The 21,062-nt window shown below is 33.9% G+C and overlaps 1 protein-coding gene and 1 pseudogene across 1 annotated transcript; both read left to right on the forward strand.

The window, feature by feature from the left end:
• The first annotated feature begins 9,407 nt into the window (after positions 1-9,407).
• LOC141497822 (large ribosomal subunit protein uL23-like) lies at positions 9,408-9,872 on the forward strand. The gene has a single exon (XM_074200660.1). It carries the CDS (start codon positions 9,408-9,410, stop codon positions 9,870-9,872), a length of 465 nt encoding a protein of 154 aa, XP_074056761.1.
• Positions 9,873-11,894: 2,022 nt separating this feature from the next.
• On the forward strand, positions 11,895-12,248 carry LOC141501038 (large ribosomal subunit protein eL34-like; annotated as a pseudogene).
• The last annotated feature ends 8,814 nt before the right edge of the window (positions 12,249-21,062 follow it).

A 21,062-nucleotide genomic window follows, 5' to 3' on the forward strand; every position in this document is an offset into this window, starting at 1 on the left:
GACTATTCACTAGAAGATCAAAGGCTAAACATGACACATAAATACTTTGACCCCATAATGAGAAAATGGGACTCACTGGAAAACATCCTGATCCTGGCAAATATTGAAGGCAAAAGGAGAAGAGGATAGGAGAGGACAAGGTGGATAGATGGTGTCATGAAAGCAATGAACATTAGCTTGGACAAACTTCAAGAAATAGTGAAGAATAGAAGGACCTGACTTCATAAAGAGTCAGACACAATCAAACAACTGAACAACAATGTTTGACTCCAGGTCAGCTTTCTTTCCTCTATTACAAAATCTTCCTCTCAACTTACCTCAGGTAAATCAGAAAATGAATATTGGGTGAGGTTGAATTGCTGCTGCATGAAAGCTCATCTTTCTATGTACTGCAGCCAACTTTCAGTCAGATAGATTCCTTCCCCTTTTTCTTCCACCTCCAACTATGACTCCAGCATTTCAAGTTTGGGTTGATATGAACAGGGATTAAATGATGGGAAGCAGAGATGGAAGGATAATTCAGTTTTATACCTGGTAAGTTTTAAGTGGTAGTGGGAAAATACGAGTACATACTTGGATTCTCTTTTTGGTGGGGGGCAAGGCAATGTAGTTAAGTGACTTTGCCCAACATCACACAACTAGGTAATTATTAAGTGTCTGAGGCCAGATTGGAACTCAGGTCTTCCTGACTCAAGGGTCAGTGCTCTATGCACTGTACCACCTAGCTACCCCATCCTTAATTCTTTTAAAAACTCATATATAAATTTTTCCAAAAGAAAAGTCATCTTGTGCTATCACAGTGTGAACACAAGGATAATAATTACTTGTACAGATGTGTTCCCATACCACATCCAAGTTTTATAGATTTACAAATATTCTGGTTTTATTCTACCCTAAGGTTCACCACACGAAAACTCCACACATTCCAAAGGAAATATATGGACCTAAGGTATTTTTACTTGACATAAGTGACCCAATAGATCATGGGATCTACACAGTGGTGCAGAGGTGTCAAACTCACTTGCTCACAAATTCCCCAGGATCTGACAAAATTGACAAAGTAAATAAAAATACAATATAACACAGATAATATTAATTTGTAGCTTTTCAAAGTCACTATGCAGCTGGCTGATAATGTGTTTGTATTTGAGCTTGACACTATTGGTCTACAAGCTTTATTTAAATACTTGACATAGAATTGGAAAGAAATTTAAAGCTGGGACTGCTGTGAAAATTTTTGAAGTTCATGGATGTGTCTGTAGCATTCTCTGTATTGAATGCTTTAATGGGAATGTCTGTTGAATGGTGGTTCCTGGTCTTCAGACCTATTCAAGTAGGGTCCTTTTTGGTTTGTCAGTTACTTCATCCCAAAGCTGCTCGAGGAGTGGCTCTCCATATCTGATAAAGAGGAAGCTCTCTCCAGCTAACAGATGTCATGACCATGATTTTTAGTGCCATTCTTAAGGATTCCTAAAGATGCCTGAGACTGAATAGAGTCTTCCTAATCCCAAACCCAGGACCACCTGGCTCCCCTCTCCTATTCTATACTGACTGTATACCGTGAAGTTGGGCGTTATACATATAGATAACATTGTCTCTTTGTCTCTATTCCCAAAGGCACTTTCCAAGTTCAGAAACTCATCCACTCACATCTATATCAATGATATCCTTTCCTCAAGATTATTCCCACTCCTGTTAATCCTCCCAACAACTGCGAAATTTTCCTAAAGAGCAGGTCTAAACATACCACTACCTTCTCAATAAATTCCAATGGTTCACTGTGGTCTCTAGGATCAAACATAAACTTCCAATTGACTTTTAAAGTTCTTCATAACCTTATTTCCCCTATCTTTTCATATTTATTCTATATGACATCTATCCTGTACTATATGACATGTATCCTGTATTCAGTTCAACTAAGTCCCTCTCACAGACATTTGACATCTGTCTCCCAAATATAAAGTGTTTTTCTTCTTCACTTCTACTCCCTATAATCCATTGTCTTCTACAAAACTCTGTTAAAGTACTGTCTTCTGTATAATGTCTTTTCTGATTCCTTCAACTGCTAATGTCCTACCCCCAAAACCTCTCTCTCTCTCTCTCTCTCTCTCTCTCTCTCTCTCTCTCTCTCTCTCTCTCTCTCTCTCTCTCTCTCTCTCTCTCTCTCTCTCTCTCACATATAGATTATATTTATATGTATATATATATATACACACCTATATGTGTATTTAGACATATGCATAGATAGATATACGCATATATTTTGCGTTATCTGATTTATTTACATGGATTCTCTCTGCCAGAATGTAAGCTACTTCAGGGCAGGAATAGTTTCATTTTGATCCTTGTATCCTCAGTATCTAAGTATGGTGTTTGCAGTTGGTAGGTGCCTACAAATGCATGTCATTTTATTAATATGTCAGTAATTTCTTTTTTTAAGGGTTTTTTTTTTACAAGGCAAATGGGGTTAAGTGGCTTGCCCAAGACCACACAGCTAGGTAATTATTAAGTGTCTGAAACCAGATTTGAACCCAGGTACTCCTGACTCCAAGCCCAGTGCTTTATCCACTATGCCACCTAGTCACCCCATATGTCAGTAATTTCAAAAAGCAGTTTGTAATTGTGTGACATCATCCTCAACATCTATAAGTGATATTAAACTTTCACTAATTAGCTAGGGACTTTGAGGTAAATACTTGGCATTACTATGGCTTGCAATAATTGGTGATGCTGATTTAACTTGGAACAAATTGTATTCACACTGAACTGATGAATAGCTGATGCTACCTTCAAGATTTTTCAAAAGGCTGTCTGTACAATGTCTGGATAGATAACTATTCTATCACATTTTGATTTGTTGTATCAAATTGGATTATGTAAAATCTTTCCTAGACTTTTTATTAGCCAGATCAGAGGTAGTAACTTTTGTACTTACAGTCTAAGGATATGTATCCTCATTGGACTAAAAGGGGACAACCTGCAATATTACCTGCCAGCAGGTGGTGTGTCTAGTCTCACGCCCAGGAGCAATGATAATGTTTAGAATAAAGTAGAATGGTATTAAATCAGTAATGGACTATTCAGTAAATAAGCCAAAGACCTTATAGAAAATATACTTTTAAGAGAAGTCACTATCATAATAGCTACCCTAAAAGCTTCCTTGCCACTATTCATCATCATAGAGCTCTGTGACATCAGAACAAATATAACTGGTCAAATTAGTTATCTTAGGATTTACTCTTAAGAAAATGTTTTCCTCCATGGGAGATTTGAGGTTACCAGTATAAGATTGTCAAAAGCCCTTTTTGTGGCTTACGAAGACTAATAGTTAAAGATTCTGATTATGAAATATTTTTCTTTTCAGATGCCAAGACCTATATTTATAACCCCCAGAGTCAAGTAATAAGTGAGTTGATTATTAGGAGTACTCTGCTGGGGAGAGGGCAACAAGAGTCTTTCCTTATTTAACAATACCCCCAGTGGTTGAAAGGTGAAGGTCAAACTCTTCAGTAGAATAAGGTAGAATGATTTGATTTCTGGCCTGTTTGCATCCTAGAAGCAACATTCTGCCTTCTGATTGCATTTCTAGAGTATTTCTCTCAAAGTGACATAGGCAATGAGTGATTATACCCCAACTTATATTAGAGGAAACTGCACCAGGTTGCCTCTCAAAGGAGGATGCTTTTGCATGTAGATGTTACTTTATGAATCCAAAGTACTTTATCTTATTTTCTTTTCACAATAAGACTCATCTTGATGCAAGAATATGTTTCTCTTCTATTTGGTTGCTAAAGTGCAAATGTTTCTCCTTGGCCTTTAATGAAGACTGCTGTTAGATTCAAAGGACATTTCTGGTTCTAAATGAATACAGCAACAAAATCTTACATAAGATATCTTAAAATACAGTGGACCAGTCTTGATGAGGATTTCCTTAGATTGTCAGGTTTGCAGAGCTTACAGTAGGTCTACAAAATTGTTACACTCCATCTTACAGGGGCCCAACTCCTCTTTTACATACCATGGAAAAACATAGCCATGTGTGAACCTTAACTAATCTCAGAATTTCTCCACAGAGATGTTTTGATGAAAAGTAAAGAAAGGGAATAGAAAGAAAAGGGAGGGAACATTGACATTCTATTAGATCCACTACCTACGTTTATCATGCATATCATGATATCTGTGGGGCTTTAATATGGAGACCAATACTGATTTTTAATAAAGATTATTGAATATTTTCTCTTGCATGAATACTTGAGTTAGAAATCTCTTTAAAAAATTCCTGATCAAAGACACAAAAGGCTTCTCAGTCATATGATACTCATAAATAAATGTTTCATGAGTTACTGAATTACAATAAATGAAGTCAGAAACCTTTGCTTAGGCTTAAATTTCCAAAGAAAGATGATTAAATAACTCAAATAAAGCTCTTACCAAGACAAAACTATTTGAAAACCTAGAATGTTACATTTTTTATTAAAAAAGAGTCCTACCAACTCACTCATACCTGTAATTAACTAACCTTCTTTAAATCTTCCCACAATTGATGCACAGCTAAAGCACTACTAGGTCTTAGGGGATCTGAAATGATATTTCCTTTTCAGTACTAAATTTGACAGTTATGCTCTAAGAAATACAGTACCCTCATCAGGAATTAGATGGCTTCAAAATCATATATACATATATATATATATATATATATATATATATATATATATATATATAAAACCTTTTAAAAAACTTGCAATTTTTTGGAATTAACTTGGCCTCTTCAGCCATCTCTTTATATTTAACTCAACTTCAAAAGACTAGAACTTCAGGACCTACCTCATTAGTCTGTACTAACTTGAATATAATTATTTATAAATACACAGATATAGTTATAAAAATGAAAAGAAGTCATAGCTGACAAGAAAACAAAGCATCCAGAATATTCATCATGCTTAATGCTTAATGTTTCCTTAGATAATATACGCTATTATATAATGACATAATAGAGGTGTTATTTTCCTAACTGGTATTATATACCCTAAAGGCCATAAGGTTTCTCTTATGACTACAATGATATTCCTCCTTCCTGTTATTCCAGTCTATTAGGTATTGTAATTATGTAATTAAGGCATTCTTTAAAGACTATCTTAGGTACCCAATAGATTAGAATGGCTCCTGTGAAGCAGTTTTCAGGTCTGTTATGTAGTTACATAATTAAGTCCATGTAGTAAAAATCTTAACAAAACTCCTTAAAAAAATAAATAAGAAACCTACACAGGGGCCATGGATGGCTTTGCCTGCAACCAGGAAAGGGAGAGAAAAGGAGAAAGAGGCAGCAAAGTACAGGTGAATCTAATATTAATGATAAGTATCTTCCAACCTTGGTTTCTGTCTGAATTGTGATAGAACCTCTGGAGAGATACCACAATGACCAAGCAACACACTCCTTTAGCCACTTTGGTCACCGGCCTCATAGTAGCCTCAGGAAGTCCTCTGGCAAGGAACAGATACACTATTCCTGGCTTGCCCATTAAAAAAAAATTCTACTTACCTTCTTTGTTTTAAAAAGAGCTACTTACTTTCTTTGTTTCAATTTCTTGTGAATTTAGAGTTGCTCAAGATAAAAATAATAAGTAATTTCATTGGTATAGGAAAATCCCATATGAGGAAACAAAGGCAAATCCATGCTTTCTTAATAATTTGTCAACTTGGATAGTTACTGGGAGCTTTAAGAGGTTAAGGGAATTGCCTCAGATCACATAATCAAAATATGTCAGACTCAGAATTTAAAGTGAGCTCTTCAAGACCCTGGGACTAGAGTTCTATCCACTCCAGCAAGCTGTCTTTACATACTATTTAAATGTGTATTTTTAAAAGGTCTAAAAAAGAAGTCATATTTTCTTTCATAAGACCATGAATTTAGGACTGAATGAGGCATTAAATATTATCTTACCCAACAGTCTCAGTCTACAAATGAGGAAATGGTTGTACAGAAAAGAAAAGAAAATAACTCACCCAAGGTGCTCATGGATTAAGCAGTAGAGTCAAGACTAGAAACAATTTCTTCTGACATCCCAGAATCTGGATCTGCCAATGAAAAAGGAGACCACTTAGAATGTAACTATTATGAGTTAGATGAGGGAGGAAGCTTAGAGAATCCAAAATTGTTATAGAATTTCCTTCTAATTGGAAAATGGTATCATGGAGAATAGGACAATTTAAAGTATTGTTTTCTTTCTGTTGGATAATGAGGAAGAAGGAAGCAAGGAGAGAGCAAAATGAATAGAAGTAAAATGGGGCTTGTTTTTTTAAGAAATAAGTATGCATGACCTTGGGCAAGTCACTTATGCCATAAATAATTTTTAAAATTTTTTTTAAAAGAACTGATAAGTAAAAAATAGATTCTCTTTTCTTAATGACTGTAAACTCCTTGAAAACAGAACCAATATCTTAATTATCTAGATATTTTAGTATTTAGCATAAGACCTTATACATAATAAGTGATCAATAAATATATTGTATAATTGAATTGAGGAGGTAAATTGAAGGCTAGAATTCTATAATACGTAACAATTTATGAAGTTCATACAGAATTTTGTTTACCTTTAAGAACATAACAAATCAATCAATAAACAAATATTTGTAAGGTATATAACTTATGTTAAGCACTAGATGGAAAGCCATATTAAGTTATGTTTATTAGTAATCATGACTAAGAGAAGACTTCCTGTTTGTCTTAATGGTTATAGTCCAGGAATATAATTACATGGCACAGTTCTTAGGACATAATTAAAAGTCTTTTGCATGCTCACCAGGAGAGTCCAAAAGTAATGTAATGACAAGTTTAATAACCTCATCTTAGAAAACCAGGACTATGGCAAGTAAAGAGTTGCCTTAGTCTTTCAACTCTCTGATTTGATCAAAAGGATTTTGAAGGATAATAATTTGACATTAAAAGCATAGTATCTTCTTTTCTTTATCATTTATTATTTTAACTTAGACTGGATAGAAAGCAGAACATGGTTTATAATCTAAGTAAATTGGCAAATTTGAAAATTATAATAAAATATCAGTCTTAAGTGCAGATTTGCAGATAGAAAACAGGAAGTAATAAACACAGAAAAAGAAATGGCACAAAGAAAAAACCAAAGAAAATATTCAATCTCTGAATTCTTTGCCTTTTGTGGCTAGAAATCTTGAGGCTTTATTTTCTAAATGGCCATTTTAATTTAATTTCATTAGTTTCATTTAAGAAATAGAATGTAAAAGAATGAAATCCTGAAACTATTTACAAAAGAGGGGGGTCTCTAAACTGCCTCCATAAAATTAAAGACCTAACTTAGAGGTACCCACACTGTCTTGATACCAGTTTATGACCTTTGGCTACCTGCTGACTCTTTCAGGACTAGATATACCATAAGAAACTTAGATGCATACACACACACACACAAACACACACAAAGAAAAGAGAGAGAGAGAGAGAGAGAGAGAGAGAGAGAGAGAGAGAGAGAAACATGTTGTATTCTAAATGCCACAGTTGCAAAGAAATGTTTGAAAAATTGCTTCAATTAAAAGGGGAAAATCCTCCAAAATAACCTTCTCATGTTTGATTTGCACCAAAGACACTAAGGCCTTCTGATTACAATTTCAGAATTTAATAACTATTCTGGACTTCGATAGTTGTACCTGCATTTATAGGTGTCTACTTAGTTAATATTAAAGGGGTTCTTTAATTTTAAAAATAAAAGAATTTTTATCAGGATTAAACATCAGAAATTCTGTTAGGTTGAAGATGAGCAAAGTATTAGAATAAGTAGATCCAATTACAGGGTTTCCTAATAGTCTATAAACTACTTACTCATAAAAGAAGTAAAGAAAAGAAGTCTAAGTCATATTACTTCAAAATTACAACATTACTTCAAGATTACACAATTTCCCTTGTCACCACTAGCTCTACATCAAGAAGTAAAAGTGAAAATAATGAAGAAAATAGAAAATGTGAAATAAATTATTAGAATAATAGCTGGCATAGAAAATAGATCAAGGATAGATAATTTAAGATTATTGAATTATCTAAAAGTCATAATTAGAACAAAAATGTCTAGATATAATACTTCAAGAAAGCATAAATGAAAAGTGTCCTGTTATTGTAGAAACAAAGAAGACAATAGAAATATTAAGAATCCACTGACCACCTGACAGAAATCTCAGAATGAAAATTCTCAAATAACGTTAAAGTCAAATTCCATAGCTCCCAGGTCAAAGGAAAAATACAGGTAGTCAGAAAGAATCTATTCAAATATCATGAGTTAATAGTCAAGATCACTCAAGATTTAACAGCTTCCATGTTAAAGAAGAAAAGAGCTTAGAACAAAGGCTATCCAAAATGTGACCCACAATGAAATTTTGTGTGACCCCCTGGAGGTTTACTAAATGCTTTGGTAAACACAGAGCTCTCACTGAAACTGCAAATCAAAATATATTGTATTTTCTCTCAATAAAATCTTTTAAAAGTAAGGTTGGGCAGCCTTGGCTTAGAATATGATATTCCAGAAGGCAAAAGAACAAGGATTGATGGGCAGCTAGTTGGTGCTGTGGATAGAGCACTGGTCCTGGAGTCAAGAGCACCTGAGTTCAAAGCCAGTCTCAGACACTTAATAATTGCCTAGTTGTATGACCTTGGGCAAGTCATTTAACCTTATTACCTTAATTTTAAATAAAATACTGGAAAGCAGATTGCAGCAATATATTCCAAAGATCATATAGTATAATCAAGTAATATTTATACAAGGATACATAAATAGTTCAATAATAGGAAAAATATTAGCATAATTGACCACATCAATGATTAAAAAAACTACCAAAAAACCATGATTATATCAATAGATATAACCAGAAACAAATGTAAAGCAGTAACAGTTTTTGACTAATATAGTACTTATTACTATTATTAAAGATACTTTGAAAGTATAGGAATCAATGGATCATTTCTTAAAATGATAAGTAGTTTCTAAATAAAACAAAGAGTAATCATTATCTGTAATGGGGGATAACTTTGAGGTCTTCCCAATAAGATCAGGGGTGAATCAAGAATAACCATTATCACTAATTTTGTTGAATATTGTATTAGAAATGCTAGCTTTAGCAATAAAGCAAAAAAAAAAGAAATTGAAGGAATAAAAATCGGCAATGAGAAACAAAACTATCACTTTTTACACATAATGTGATGGAATACTTAGAGAACTCTAGAGAACCAAATAGAAAGTAGTTGAAACAATTAATAACTTTAATACATAAGAGGATATGAAATAAATTCACATAAATCATCAGTATTTTTATATACTATCAATAAAACCCAGCAGGAAGTGAGAGGAAAAGAAATTTCTTTCAAAATACCTGCAGACACCCTTTCCCCCAAGATGGTGCCAAAGGTGAAGAAGGGAGCAGTTGTCTCCCCGAAGACAGAAGCCAGGTCCAAGGCCTTGAAGGGCAAGAAGGTGGTGGTGAAGGGTGTCCATAGCCACAAAAAGAAGATCCGAACCTCACCTACCTTCCAGAGACCCAAGACACTAAGATTTGAAAGGCAGTCTAAATACCCTCAGAAAAGTGCCCCTCAGAGAAACAAGCTTGATCACTGTGCCATCAAGTTCCCCTTGACCACTGAGTCTGCTATGAAAAAGACTGAAGATAATAACACCCTAGTCTTCATTGTGGATGTCAAGGCCAACAAGCATCAAATCAAGCAGATAGTAAAGAAGCTGTATGACATCGATGTGGTGAAGGTCAACACACTTATCTGGACTGATGGAAAGAAGAAAGTCTACATCCAGCTTGCTCCAGACCATGATGCCTTAGATGTTGCCAACAAGATTGGAATCGTCTAAACTGTCCAACTACCCTGTTTCTTCAGCCACAATAAAAAAAAGTTTTCCAGGAAGGAAAAAAAAACTGTCTGCAGACAACAGAAAATATTTTGGAGTCTACCTGCCAAGACAAACTTGGGGTCTATATGAATAAAGTTATAAAACACTCTGCACAAATAAAGAAACACAAAAACTTGGAGAAATGTCATTGCTCATAGTATGCTATCTAATATCATTAAAAAGATAATTCTACCTAAATTAATTTACTTATTCAATGCCATATCAATCAAACCACAAAAGAATTACTTTATAAAACTAATAAGGAATAGCAAAATTCATCTTCAAAAATCAAAGATCAAGAATATCCAGGGAAGAAAAAATGTGAAGAAAGGTAGCCTACAGATTTCAAATTATATCATAAAGTTATAATCATCAAAATAATCTGATGCCATCTAAAAATAGTGGTAGATCAATGGAAAATTTTCAACCCACAAGACATAGTAATAAATGGACATAGTAATCTATTATGTGATAAATCCAAAGATTCAGGTTTGTGACATAAGAATTCAAAATTTGACAAAAATTTCTGGGAAAACTGCAAAGTATTCTGGAAGAAATTCAGTATAGACTAGTATCTCACACCATATTTCAAGATAAGGTCAAAATGAATAAATGATTTAGACATAAATTTATAAATAAATTAGAGGAGCAAAGCAAAAAACACCCTGTCTAATCTTTGAATGAAAGAAGACTTTATGACCAAAAAAAGAGATAAAAAGAATTTCAAAGAGTAAAATAATTTTGATTGTGTGTTTGAGTATCCAACTGTATACAATTCTTCATGATAATTTTAGGGTTTTCTTGGCAGAGCTAATGAAATTATTTACCATTTATTTTTCTAGCTTATTAGACAGAAAAAGAACTGAGGCAAACATGGTTAAGTGATTTGCCAAGTTACACAATAATAAGATATCTGAGGTTATAATTGAACTTATGAACAATTGTGATACCACATGAAATTAAAAAAACTTTCACACAAACAAAACTAATGCTGCAGAAGAAAAAACAGAAAATGATAACATTTGCAGCAATTTTTTTCTGAGTCCCATTTCTTAAATATTTAGGGAACTGATTTAAATTTATAAAAATATGAGCCATTCCTCAATTGTCATATAGTCAAAAAAAAGTATGAACAAGACATTTTCAGAAGACGGAATCAAAGCTACCAATAGTCATGTGGAAAAAAAATACTCTAAATCACTATTGCTTAGAGAAATGGAAATTAAAACAATTCTTAGAAACCAACTCACCCCTGTCATGTTAACTGACATGACAGAAAATAAAAGTGACAAATACTCAAGGGGATATGAAAAAATTAGAACACCAATTCACTGTTGGTGGAGTTTGGAAGGGGTTCAAAATTCTGGAGGACAATTTGGAACTGTATTCAAAGGGCTAAAGATCAATGCACATTCTTTGACCCACAAAATATTGCTACTAAACCTGTATCTATAGGAGATCAAAGAAAAGGAAGAAACACTTTTTTGTATAAAAATATTGATAGCAACTCTTTCTGAAAAAAAAAAAAATAGAAATTGAAGGGATGCCCATCAATTAAGGAATGACTGAACAAATCGTGGTATATGATTGTGAAGGAATACCATTATGCTATACGAAATGATGAGCAGGATGGTTTCAGGGAAAAAAAACAACTTAGCAGGTTTTATTTGAATTGATACAAAGTAAAGTTAGCAGAACCTGAGAATATTGTGCATAGTAGCAACAATACTGTATGATGATTTACTACAAAGGAGTTAGCTACCAAGACAATTCAAAAAAATCTATGATGGAAAATGCTAGCCATCTCCAGAAAGAGAATTGATGGATTCTGTGTACAGATTGAAGCATTCTTTTGAAATTTTCTTTATCTTCATTGTTTTATGTGTATGTATTTTCTTTTGCAGCATGGTCAATATAAAAATATATTTTATAAGACTTTACGCTCTTCCTTCCTCCGGCGGCGAACCTGACCATAAATTAAAAATGATTCAGCACCTAACATATCGGCCTAGGTTGTCCTACAATACAGCTTCCAACAAAACTTGACTGTCACGAACTCTAGGTAACAGGATTGTTTACCTTTATACCAAGAAAGTTGGAAAAGCACCAAAATCAGCCTGTGGTGTGTGCCCAGGAAGACTTAGAGGTGTTCGGGCAGTAAGACCTGAAGTTCTTATGAGGCTATCAAAGACAAAAAAGCATGTCAGCAGGGCTTATGGTGGCTCCATGTGTGCTAAATGTGTCTGTGACAGGATCAAGCATGCTTTCCTGATTGAGGAGCAGAAAATTGTTGTGAACGTGTTGAAGGCACAAGCACAGAGTCATAAGAGTAAATAAAAAGGATGATTTTTGAATAATAAAGAAAATAAAAATGTGAAAAAAAGACTTTACTTGTATAGTCAGTATGATAATGCTGGTCTTCTCAGGAGGAATTGAAAAGAAAGAGAGAATTAGAAGTCAAATATTTCAAAAATGAGTATTAAGAAATTTAAATGTATTTGAGAAATATTTATCAAAATAATAAAAATATTTTTAAAAGAAGAGAGACTGTCCAGATCCAGAATAATTATAGCTCAATCCATGAATCAAAAAAGAGAGCCCTCTCACAATAAAAATCCTTACATGGAAGCAAATTCTTAAAACCCTTCAGCATCCCCTCCTTATCAGCCTCCAAACTTCCATTGATTCCCTGGGCTTCTGCCTGTTATTCTTGTAAGGATCCCTACATACAATCAAGACCTTTCTAACCCTGTACCAACAACAAGAGACAAATGTTGACTCTTTCCAATTATCTGGAATGTAGGAGAAATAATGTACTACCTTATGCCAATGTACTACCTACATTAGGTAACCCTATAGCTTTTGAGACTACCCAGAACAAGTGCCTCATTCTTTAATTCTCTTCCTTTTCTGCTGTGGACCATTTTAAATGAATAAAAACAATCTATTAAACATTTAATTAAATTATTTAATTATAAATTACATTTAATAATATATAACTATAAATAAATTAAAATTATATGCAAAGCTCAATGTCAGACTCTAGAAATACATACAGAAATGGAGTACAATCCTTGCTTTCATGGACTTCTTATTTTCATAGAAAGAGACAAGATAAATGGAGGTTTCAACTGCCAATACAATGAATAAGGCCATTAAAATTCTGTTTCAACAACTCATGGTAGCCCATCTTCTTTAAAGATATTTTGATTAACAAAATTTGATTTGTTTTCTGATAATGAGACCTGTGACAGTGCTAAGTACTTTAGTGGTAAGAACTTTTTCTGGCACTTCAGAGATTACTGCTGTGGAGAAGTCAGTATCTGCAACATGTGTAAAGACATTAAGCAGGTTATTTTCCACAAAAGTTGCTTCCCTGAGGATAGGCTAGAATCCAGACCAGTAATCTGTGAGAATAGAGAGGGGATAATACTGTTCCTGAGGTTAGAACTAATTAATAAATAAAGAACAAATAATAGTTAAACCCTCCTGTCATTCACACAGGTCACAAGTTTACTCCAAATATACTAATTAATTTGGGAAATTATAAATGATACAAGCACAACAGCTTCTTTGGGTGTTTGATGGGAAAGAATACAATGAAAACAGGAAATAATACTACAATCACACTTTGATTAGGAACAGAGAAACTCCATACAAAGAGTATAGAAAATGCAGACAACTAAGGAGAAGGGTACAAAGATAAATAGTATAGAGATGATGATGGAGTGCTGAAAGAAGATAAACAGCATGGGGGGAAAAAGACATTCACATTATTATTGCAGTAGATAAAAAGTGTACTCAATGGCTTAAGGTCTCATTCTTATAGGTTTGTTTTGTGTTTGTTTTTAGGAAACAGGAATCTCTTCTCTGTTCTATCTTGGGTCAATTTATTGACATGTCCAAATTATGTCAAGCTTGTAAGTAAAATGTTAAGGTTAGTATATTAATGTCATCTCAAATTTATTAATAACATTTGAAGTTCTGCTAATGTCAAAAACTTAAATGAGATTAACATATGAGAGGACCAAAAGGACCTGACAGCAAACATAAGTGGTATCCTCTAATATAGCACATAATTTCGGGATGTGACTCTTGTCCCTTTGTTTTGGGATATTTTATTCATTAATTCTGGGTTGTCTTTTGAAATTTTACTTCCTGCTATTTTTACTTTCTACTGACTATTTAAAAGCTTGCTTCCTATACTAACTAGAAGGGGGGAAGATTTTCATGGAAGATAATAAGATGCAAATAATAAGATGCAAATAAGATGCAAACATACACATAAACACAAACACACCCACAAGTACACCCACATTTCCCCATTGTCTGGGAAAATTATGACATTTCCATATATATATAGATATATATATATCTATATATATATACACATATATATATATCAGAAAAGTCAGTACTCTATATACTATCATTTTATAAGGTTCTAATCAAGAAATGCTAGCATTAGTGGTAAGACAAAAGAAAGAAATTGCTCAAAATTCATTTGGAAGCACAAAAGAACAAGGATAAGGATATAAAGAGAATCAATGAAAAATGTGAAAAAAAGGTAGTCAAGCTGTACAAATATTAAATCATATTAAAAGTGTTAATTATTAAAACAATCTAGTACTAAGAAACTGAGTAATTGATAAGAAAAGATTAGATACACAAGACACAGTTGTAAATGGCCTTAGTAAGATAGATAGATAGATAGATAGATAGATAGATAGATAGATAGATAGATAGATAGATAGATGATAGATAGATGATAGATAGATGATAGATAGATAGATAGACAGATAGATAGATAGATAGATAGATAGATAGATAGATAGATAGACAGATAGATTGATTGATTGAAAAATGAAAGAAATTAGATATAGGCAAAAGGTGAACAAAGACCAAAGACTATTACCTTTAATTTTAAAAAAATGTTATGTAATTCGGCTATTATCTCATACTTTATGTTTCTTCCTTTAAGGATATGATTTCTCTTTCATCACATTCAACTTAGATCAATGCATACATGGAAATAATATAAAGACTAACAGACTACCTTCTGTGGGGAGTGGGAGGAGGGAAGCAAGATTCGGGGGGAAATTGTAAAATTCAAAATAAATAAAATTTTTCAATAAATAAATAAAAAGAGAAACCATCAATTGCCTGATAACATGATGTTATAGCTAGATATTTCTTGTTTGTTATTTGTTCTTTTCAAAGAAGTCTGTTGATATCATGGACTGATGACTTGATTGACACATGAATTGGTTTTGAGGGAGATAGAGAATTGAGTAAAGTCATCAGCCACACTTTCTTCCAGAGTCATTGAAGTCCAAATGAGAATAGAGGGGGATATTACTGTTCCTGAGGTTAGAACTAATTAATAAAGAGCAAATAATAATTAAACCCAACAAAAGACAAGATGACTGGTGATGGGTGGATATAGTAGATAACTTTTAGATCTTCAAAATCTGATCAAGTTAGAAGTATACCATAGCAGCTACTTCAGCTTTTTCTTGATTGTTAGAACAAATTGTCCTCTTCTGTACACTCTACTGTGGGATGTCTTCATACGTTTGAGGTAGATACTCCCCTAACTCACTGATAGATCTGTGACTTGTTAGTTGCTCTCAGCCTAGTTTTGCTCATGTACTAGGATGGTTTTACCAGGTTGTGGCCGCTTTCAGTGCTACAACTTCTTGTAGCCATGGGTGAGATTTGGTTGACAGTGAACAACAAAGGTAAATAAGCAGCCCTAAAGAGGTCTCAGCAAACCCTCACACCAGAGGTTCTAGTTCTCCATCAATTCATGATTCACCCCTAGGATTTTCTAGAGAATAAACAAAGAAACTAAGTGAGACAATTAAAAGCTTTAACAAAATATCCAGATACATAATAAATCCACACAAAACAACTGCTTTTCTAATGAGGAATTACAAAATCCAAGTGACAATAATAGAAATGGAAGTTGCAATCAAAATAAATGCCTAAAATCTCTGGGAGGGAGCCAAGAAGGTGACGTAGAATAAGCTTGAGCATTCCCAACATTTCCCTCCAAACAACTTTAAAATAACATCTCACAGTGATATTCTGAAGTGATAGAGTCAACAAAATCTCAGAGTAAGACATTTTTCCTGCCAAAGACAGCATAGGAAGTTAGCAAGAAAAATTTATGACACTGGGACAAGCCTTGCACAAAGTTCACAGGGGTGAAATACCAGGAATGGAATAGTCTGTAGAGACAAAAGCAACAGTAGGTCCAGGAGCTCTCAATTAGGAGATGGTAAGAAAATCTGGAAACTTGTCAGAAAGAGCATACAAGATACCCCTGTGCTATCAGTGGCCATAGAAACAGATTCTATTTAACAACTTCATTGCCCAAACCCATTTTTGGGTGACAGTTTCAGGACTGAAAGGAATGTTCTTGGTGAAGAAGGAATGTAAGCCCTGGAGGATAATAGCTTTTCAGCTTCAAGAGCTCAAGAAAAATATTGTTTCTGGTCCAAAGGGAGGAGGGGTTCAAGGGAGCAGTATTAATTGCATTCCCTAGAAATCAGGGGGCCTTCATAAATAAAGACCATAGTGCAAACAATGAAAGATAGAATACACTTCTCTCCAGACCACACCACCTTCTAAATTGTAACATCCAAATTCTTATAGCTCTGAAAATATCAGTAATAAAAAGCTAAAGTTTAAGGCAGAGCCCTTCCCTTTACCCACAGCAGAAAAAGAGATAAACATCAGCATAATGTTTCAAATCAAGAAATAGAGTGGGGAAATGAACAAACAAACAAACAAAAAACCTGACCAAAAGCTAATATGATTTGGGAAGACCAAAACAAAATCTCATGTACTAGGATGGTTTTACCAGGTTGTGGCCGCTTTCAATGAATAGCAGTTATAAGCAATAAGCTTCAAAAGGGGGGGTAAAAAGTAATTTGGAGATAAGCTCCATAAGAATTCTTGGAAGAAAAAAAAAATATTATGGAACTCAAATAAGAGTGGCAGAGGGAAACATTTGGTCAAAAAATGAGACAAAAGGAAAAAAATATTAAATGGCAAGTAAAAGTTTGGTAAAAGAGATTCAAAAAAGGTGAAGAAAAATCAGAACCTTTAAAAAGAGAAGTGGCCAAATTACAGAAGTACAAAAATTCACTGAAGATAAAACTCCTTTAAAAAAAGCAGACTTGTTCAAATGGAAAAAGAGATACAAAAACTCACTGATGAAAGATTTTTTAAAAAAAATATTCAAGGGAAAGCTAATGACTTCATGATACATCAAAAAACAAAGTCAAAATAGTAAAAAAAATAAAAAATATGAAAAATTTCATTAGGAAAAACAACTGACCTGGAAAAATTGAAGAGATCATTTCAGAATTACTCTTCTACATGAAAGTCATGATCAAAGAAAGAGCCTAGAAATCATATTTCAAGAAATTATCAAGGAAAACTTCCCTGATATCTTACACCAGTGGGTAAAATAGAAATTGAAAAACTTCAGCGACTATCACCTATAAAGACACTCCAAAATGAAATTTCTAGGAAATAGCCAAATTTAGAGCTCTCTCGAGTCAAAAAGAAAATATTGCAAACAGTCAAAAATAAGAAATTCAGCTATTATAGAACCAGAATCACAATCACACAAGATTTAGCAGCTACTTTAATAAAAGAGTAGAAAACTTGGAATATGATATTCTGGAAGGTAAAGAAGCTGGAATTGGAAAGAAGAAGAATTTTCAAAGGAAAATTAATAATTAATGAAAAAGAGGATGTAAAATAATACTGATGTAAAGAACAGAACCAAAAAGAAAAATGTGACTTTCAAATACAAGACTTAGTAGAAGTATTAAAAAGGTTAACATCAAAGAGAAATAAAATGGGACTCAATAAGATTAAATTATTTATTTACTTTTCCATATGGGAGGATGATACATGTATCTTCTAAGAATTGCAGCATCAATCACTATGTACAATGTTGTCCTGATTTTACTCACTTTATTTCGCATCAGTTCATTTAATTCTCATGTTTTTCTGAAATTATTCTCATCATCATTTCTTATAACACAATAGTATTCCATCACAATCATGTTCTATAACTTGTCTAGCCATTCACAAGTTGATGGGCATCTTCTCAGCATTCATTTTACTAAATGGTTCTTTTCCTCTTTCTTTGATCTCTCTGGTGGGGTAGAACTAGTAAAAGTTATGTAAAAGTTTATATCAGAACTATACTTAGCACTCAGGAAAGAAAAATAAGAAACTCTTATTTATCCTGACTAGTACTATGTTTCAGGGCTGCTCATCTATCTTTGGTATCCCCTATCATCCAGCTCTTACCAGTAATGCTAAGAAGTTGTAACATATACAATGTCCTCACAGCAGTAAAATATCTTAGTATATGGACTCAATCAAGTTGAAGGTAATCAACAGATCTCAGAACCTATCAGTGAATTAGGTGATGTCTACCCCAAAATATGAAAATTTGTCCCAGTGGCATGGATAGAAGAAAATTTGTTTCAAATACCATGAAGGTAACAGAAGCAGCATTGTGGAATGTTTAGATTCTAGCCAAAAATTGGAGATGTCCGGGTAATCCACTATATTCCAGGATAGCACCCATCATTTTGACTTTTGTTCTGCCATTAAACTTTGATGACTCTAGAAGAAAGACTGATGACTTTGTGGAAGACTACCTTTAAATCCAAGTCACATAAAAAGCAAACTATCATCATTTATCCTCTTTGAAAACAAAGAACAAACAAGAACAAGAATTTTGCCACTGTTATTTAGAAAGATTCTACATAGAAAGAGGGTGTGGGAACAAGTTGAGAATTTAGGGATGACGGGGAAAATGGATAATTGAAAAAAGCAATGACCTGGGAGAAAGAGAGGATGAATGGGAAATTATTTCACACAAAGGGGTTGAGCAAGGAAAAGCTTCTACAGTGAAGGGAAAAATGAAGGGCAATGCAGACAATTCATGAATCTCACTCAAATCTAAATTGGCTTTAAAAAAAGAAAATACACATAAATACTCAATTGGTAATTGAAATCTATCTTACTGAACAAGGAAACAGGAAGAGAAAGAGGTAAAACAAAGTAGGGGGAGGGTTCATTACAAAAGGAAGGAGGAAATATGGAAGGCAGTGGTCAGGAGCAAAATAGACTTTAGAGAAGGGACCACAGAAAGAAAGATAAAGAGACACAGAGAAAAAGAAAGAAAGAAAGAAAGAAAGAAAGAAAGAAAGAAAGAAAGAAAGAAAGAAAGAAAGAAAGAAAGAAACAAAGAAAGAAACAAAGAAAGAAACAAAGAAAGAAACAAAGAAAGAAACAAAGAAGGAAGGAAGGAAGGAAGGAAGGAAGGAAGGAAGGAAGGAAGGAAGGAAGGAAGGAAAGAAAGAAAGAAAGAAAGAAAGAAAGAAAGAAAGAAAGAAAGAAAGAAAGAAAGAAAAGAAAGAAAGAAAGAAAGAAAGAAAGGAAGGAAGGAAGGAAGGAAGAAAGGAAGGAAGGAAGGAAGAAAAGTGAGACAGATATAGAGAGACTGAGACAGAGACAGAGAAAGAGAGAGAGAAGAAAATAAAATTTAAAGAAATGTGCAGTTAATAATCATGACTGCAAATGTGAATAGGATGAACTCACTCATAAAATGGAGCTGGATACCAAATGGAATGGTAACCAAAATCCAACATTATGTTGTTTATAAGAAAAATGCTTGAAACAAAGAGATACATACAGAGTTAAAATAAATGACTGAACCAAAATCAATTATGCCTCAGCTAATATTTTAAAAAAACAGACAAAGCATATATTGATCTAATTAAAATAGATAAATGCAATCACATGCACCAAATGGCATAACATCCAAATACTGAAAGGAAAAGTTAAATGAATTATTATAGGAAATACTATAGGAAACAAGAGGACTTCAAATTTCCTCCTCAAACCTAGATAGTCATAATCATAAAATAAATAATAACAGCATCAACGAGATCATTAAAATCTTAGGAAATTGCTACATAATAGACCTCTGGAGAAAACTTAATGAGAATAAAAGGAATATACTCTTTTTCTCAGCTATTATGGAATCCTCACATCAAAATGATTATATATTAAGGGAAAAAAGCTAATAAACAAGTACAGAAGAGAATGAACCCTTTTCAGATCATACTGGAAGCCATAGAAGGAAAAACTCATTAGAAAACAATCAATTTTCTAATGATTGAGTCAAAAAGGGATAACTGGGGTGGTAGTGAATAGAACACTGGTCCTGGAGCCAGGCAGACCTGAGTGCAAATGTGACCTCTGACTCTTAATAATTACATAACTACAAGACCTTGGGCAAGTCACTTAACCCTACTGCCTTGCAAAAGCCAAAAAAAGTGTCAAAGAGCAAATCATAAAAATAATCAAGAATTTCATTTTTTTAATGGCAACAATAAGAAAACACTCTAAAAATTGCAGGATAAAACCAAAGCAGGGTTTAAGGGGAAATTATATACATTAATAAAAGTGTGGGGGGGGGAAGCAGATCAATGAATTTTGTCTACAACCAAAAAATTAGAAAAAGAACAAATTAAAAATCCTTACACACTAAAATGGAAATCATGAAAATCTAAAGAGAGATAAATAAATTTAAAAGTAAAAACTTGGGGGATGGAGCAAAGATGGCAACAGGAGAAGAGCATCTCCTAGGTGTTCTCTCCATAATATTTCAAAAATCATAAAATTATGACTCTAACTAAATTTTCAGGATGCAGAATCCACAGAGGGATCCAGTGAGGCAATTCTCCAGGCTAAGGTGACCTGGAAAATAGTGGAAAGGCTCTACTCCACAGGGTTAGAGGGGTGGCCCACCAGAGGGAAGAAACTTCAGCCTCCAAGAGGCAGCCCCAGGGTGCCTGGGAGCCCCAGCTCATGGTAGCAGGAGCAGTTCCCTCATCCACACCCCAGGGAGCACAAGGCACAAATTGGAGGATGAGGGGCATGGGAACTCTGCCAGCGCAAGCACATGAAGCCCAGTCCTCAGGGCACTCAACAAGCAGGGGTGGCCACGATAGCCCAGATCCAGGAAGTGGAAGCAGACATGGAGCCAGTAAGCAAGAATGGAGTGGGTAAGCAGGAGCCCCCAGGCAAATGAGCCTTGAGTGCTCA

The sequence above is a fragment of the Macrotis lagotis genome, chromosome X, assembly GCF_037893015.1.
Source record: "Macrotis lagotis isolate mMagLag1 chromosome X, bilby.v1.9.chrom.fasta, whole genome shotgun sequence".
In the NCBI taxonomy this organism is placed as follows: Eukaryota; Metazoa; Chordata; class Mammalia; order Peramelemorphia; family Peramelidae; genus Macrotis; species Macrotis lagotis.

Bases quoted from the DNA above. Each gene is read 5' to 3' on its own strand.
- LOC141497822 (XM_074200660.1), top strand. From the start codon at position 9,408: ATGGTGCCAAAGGTGAAGAAGGGAGCAGTTGTCTCCCCGAAGACAGAA.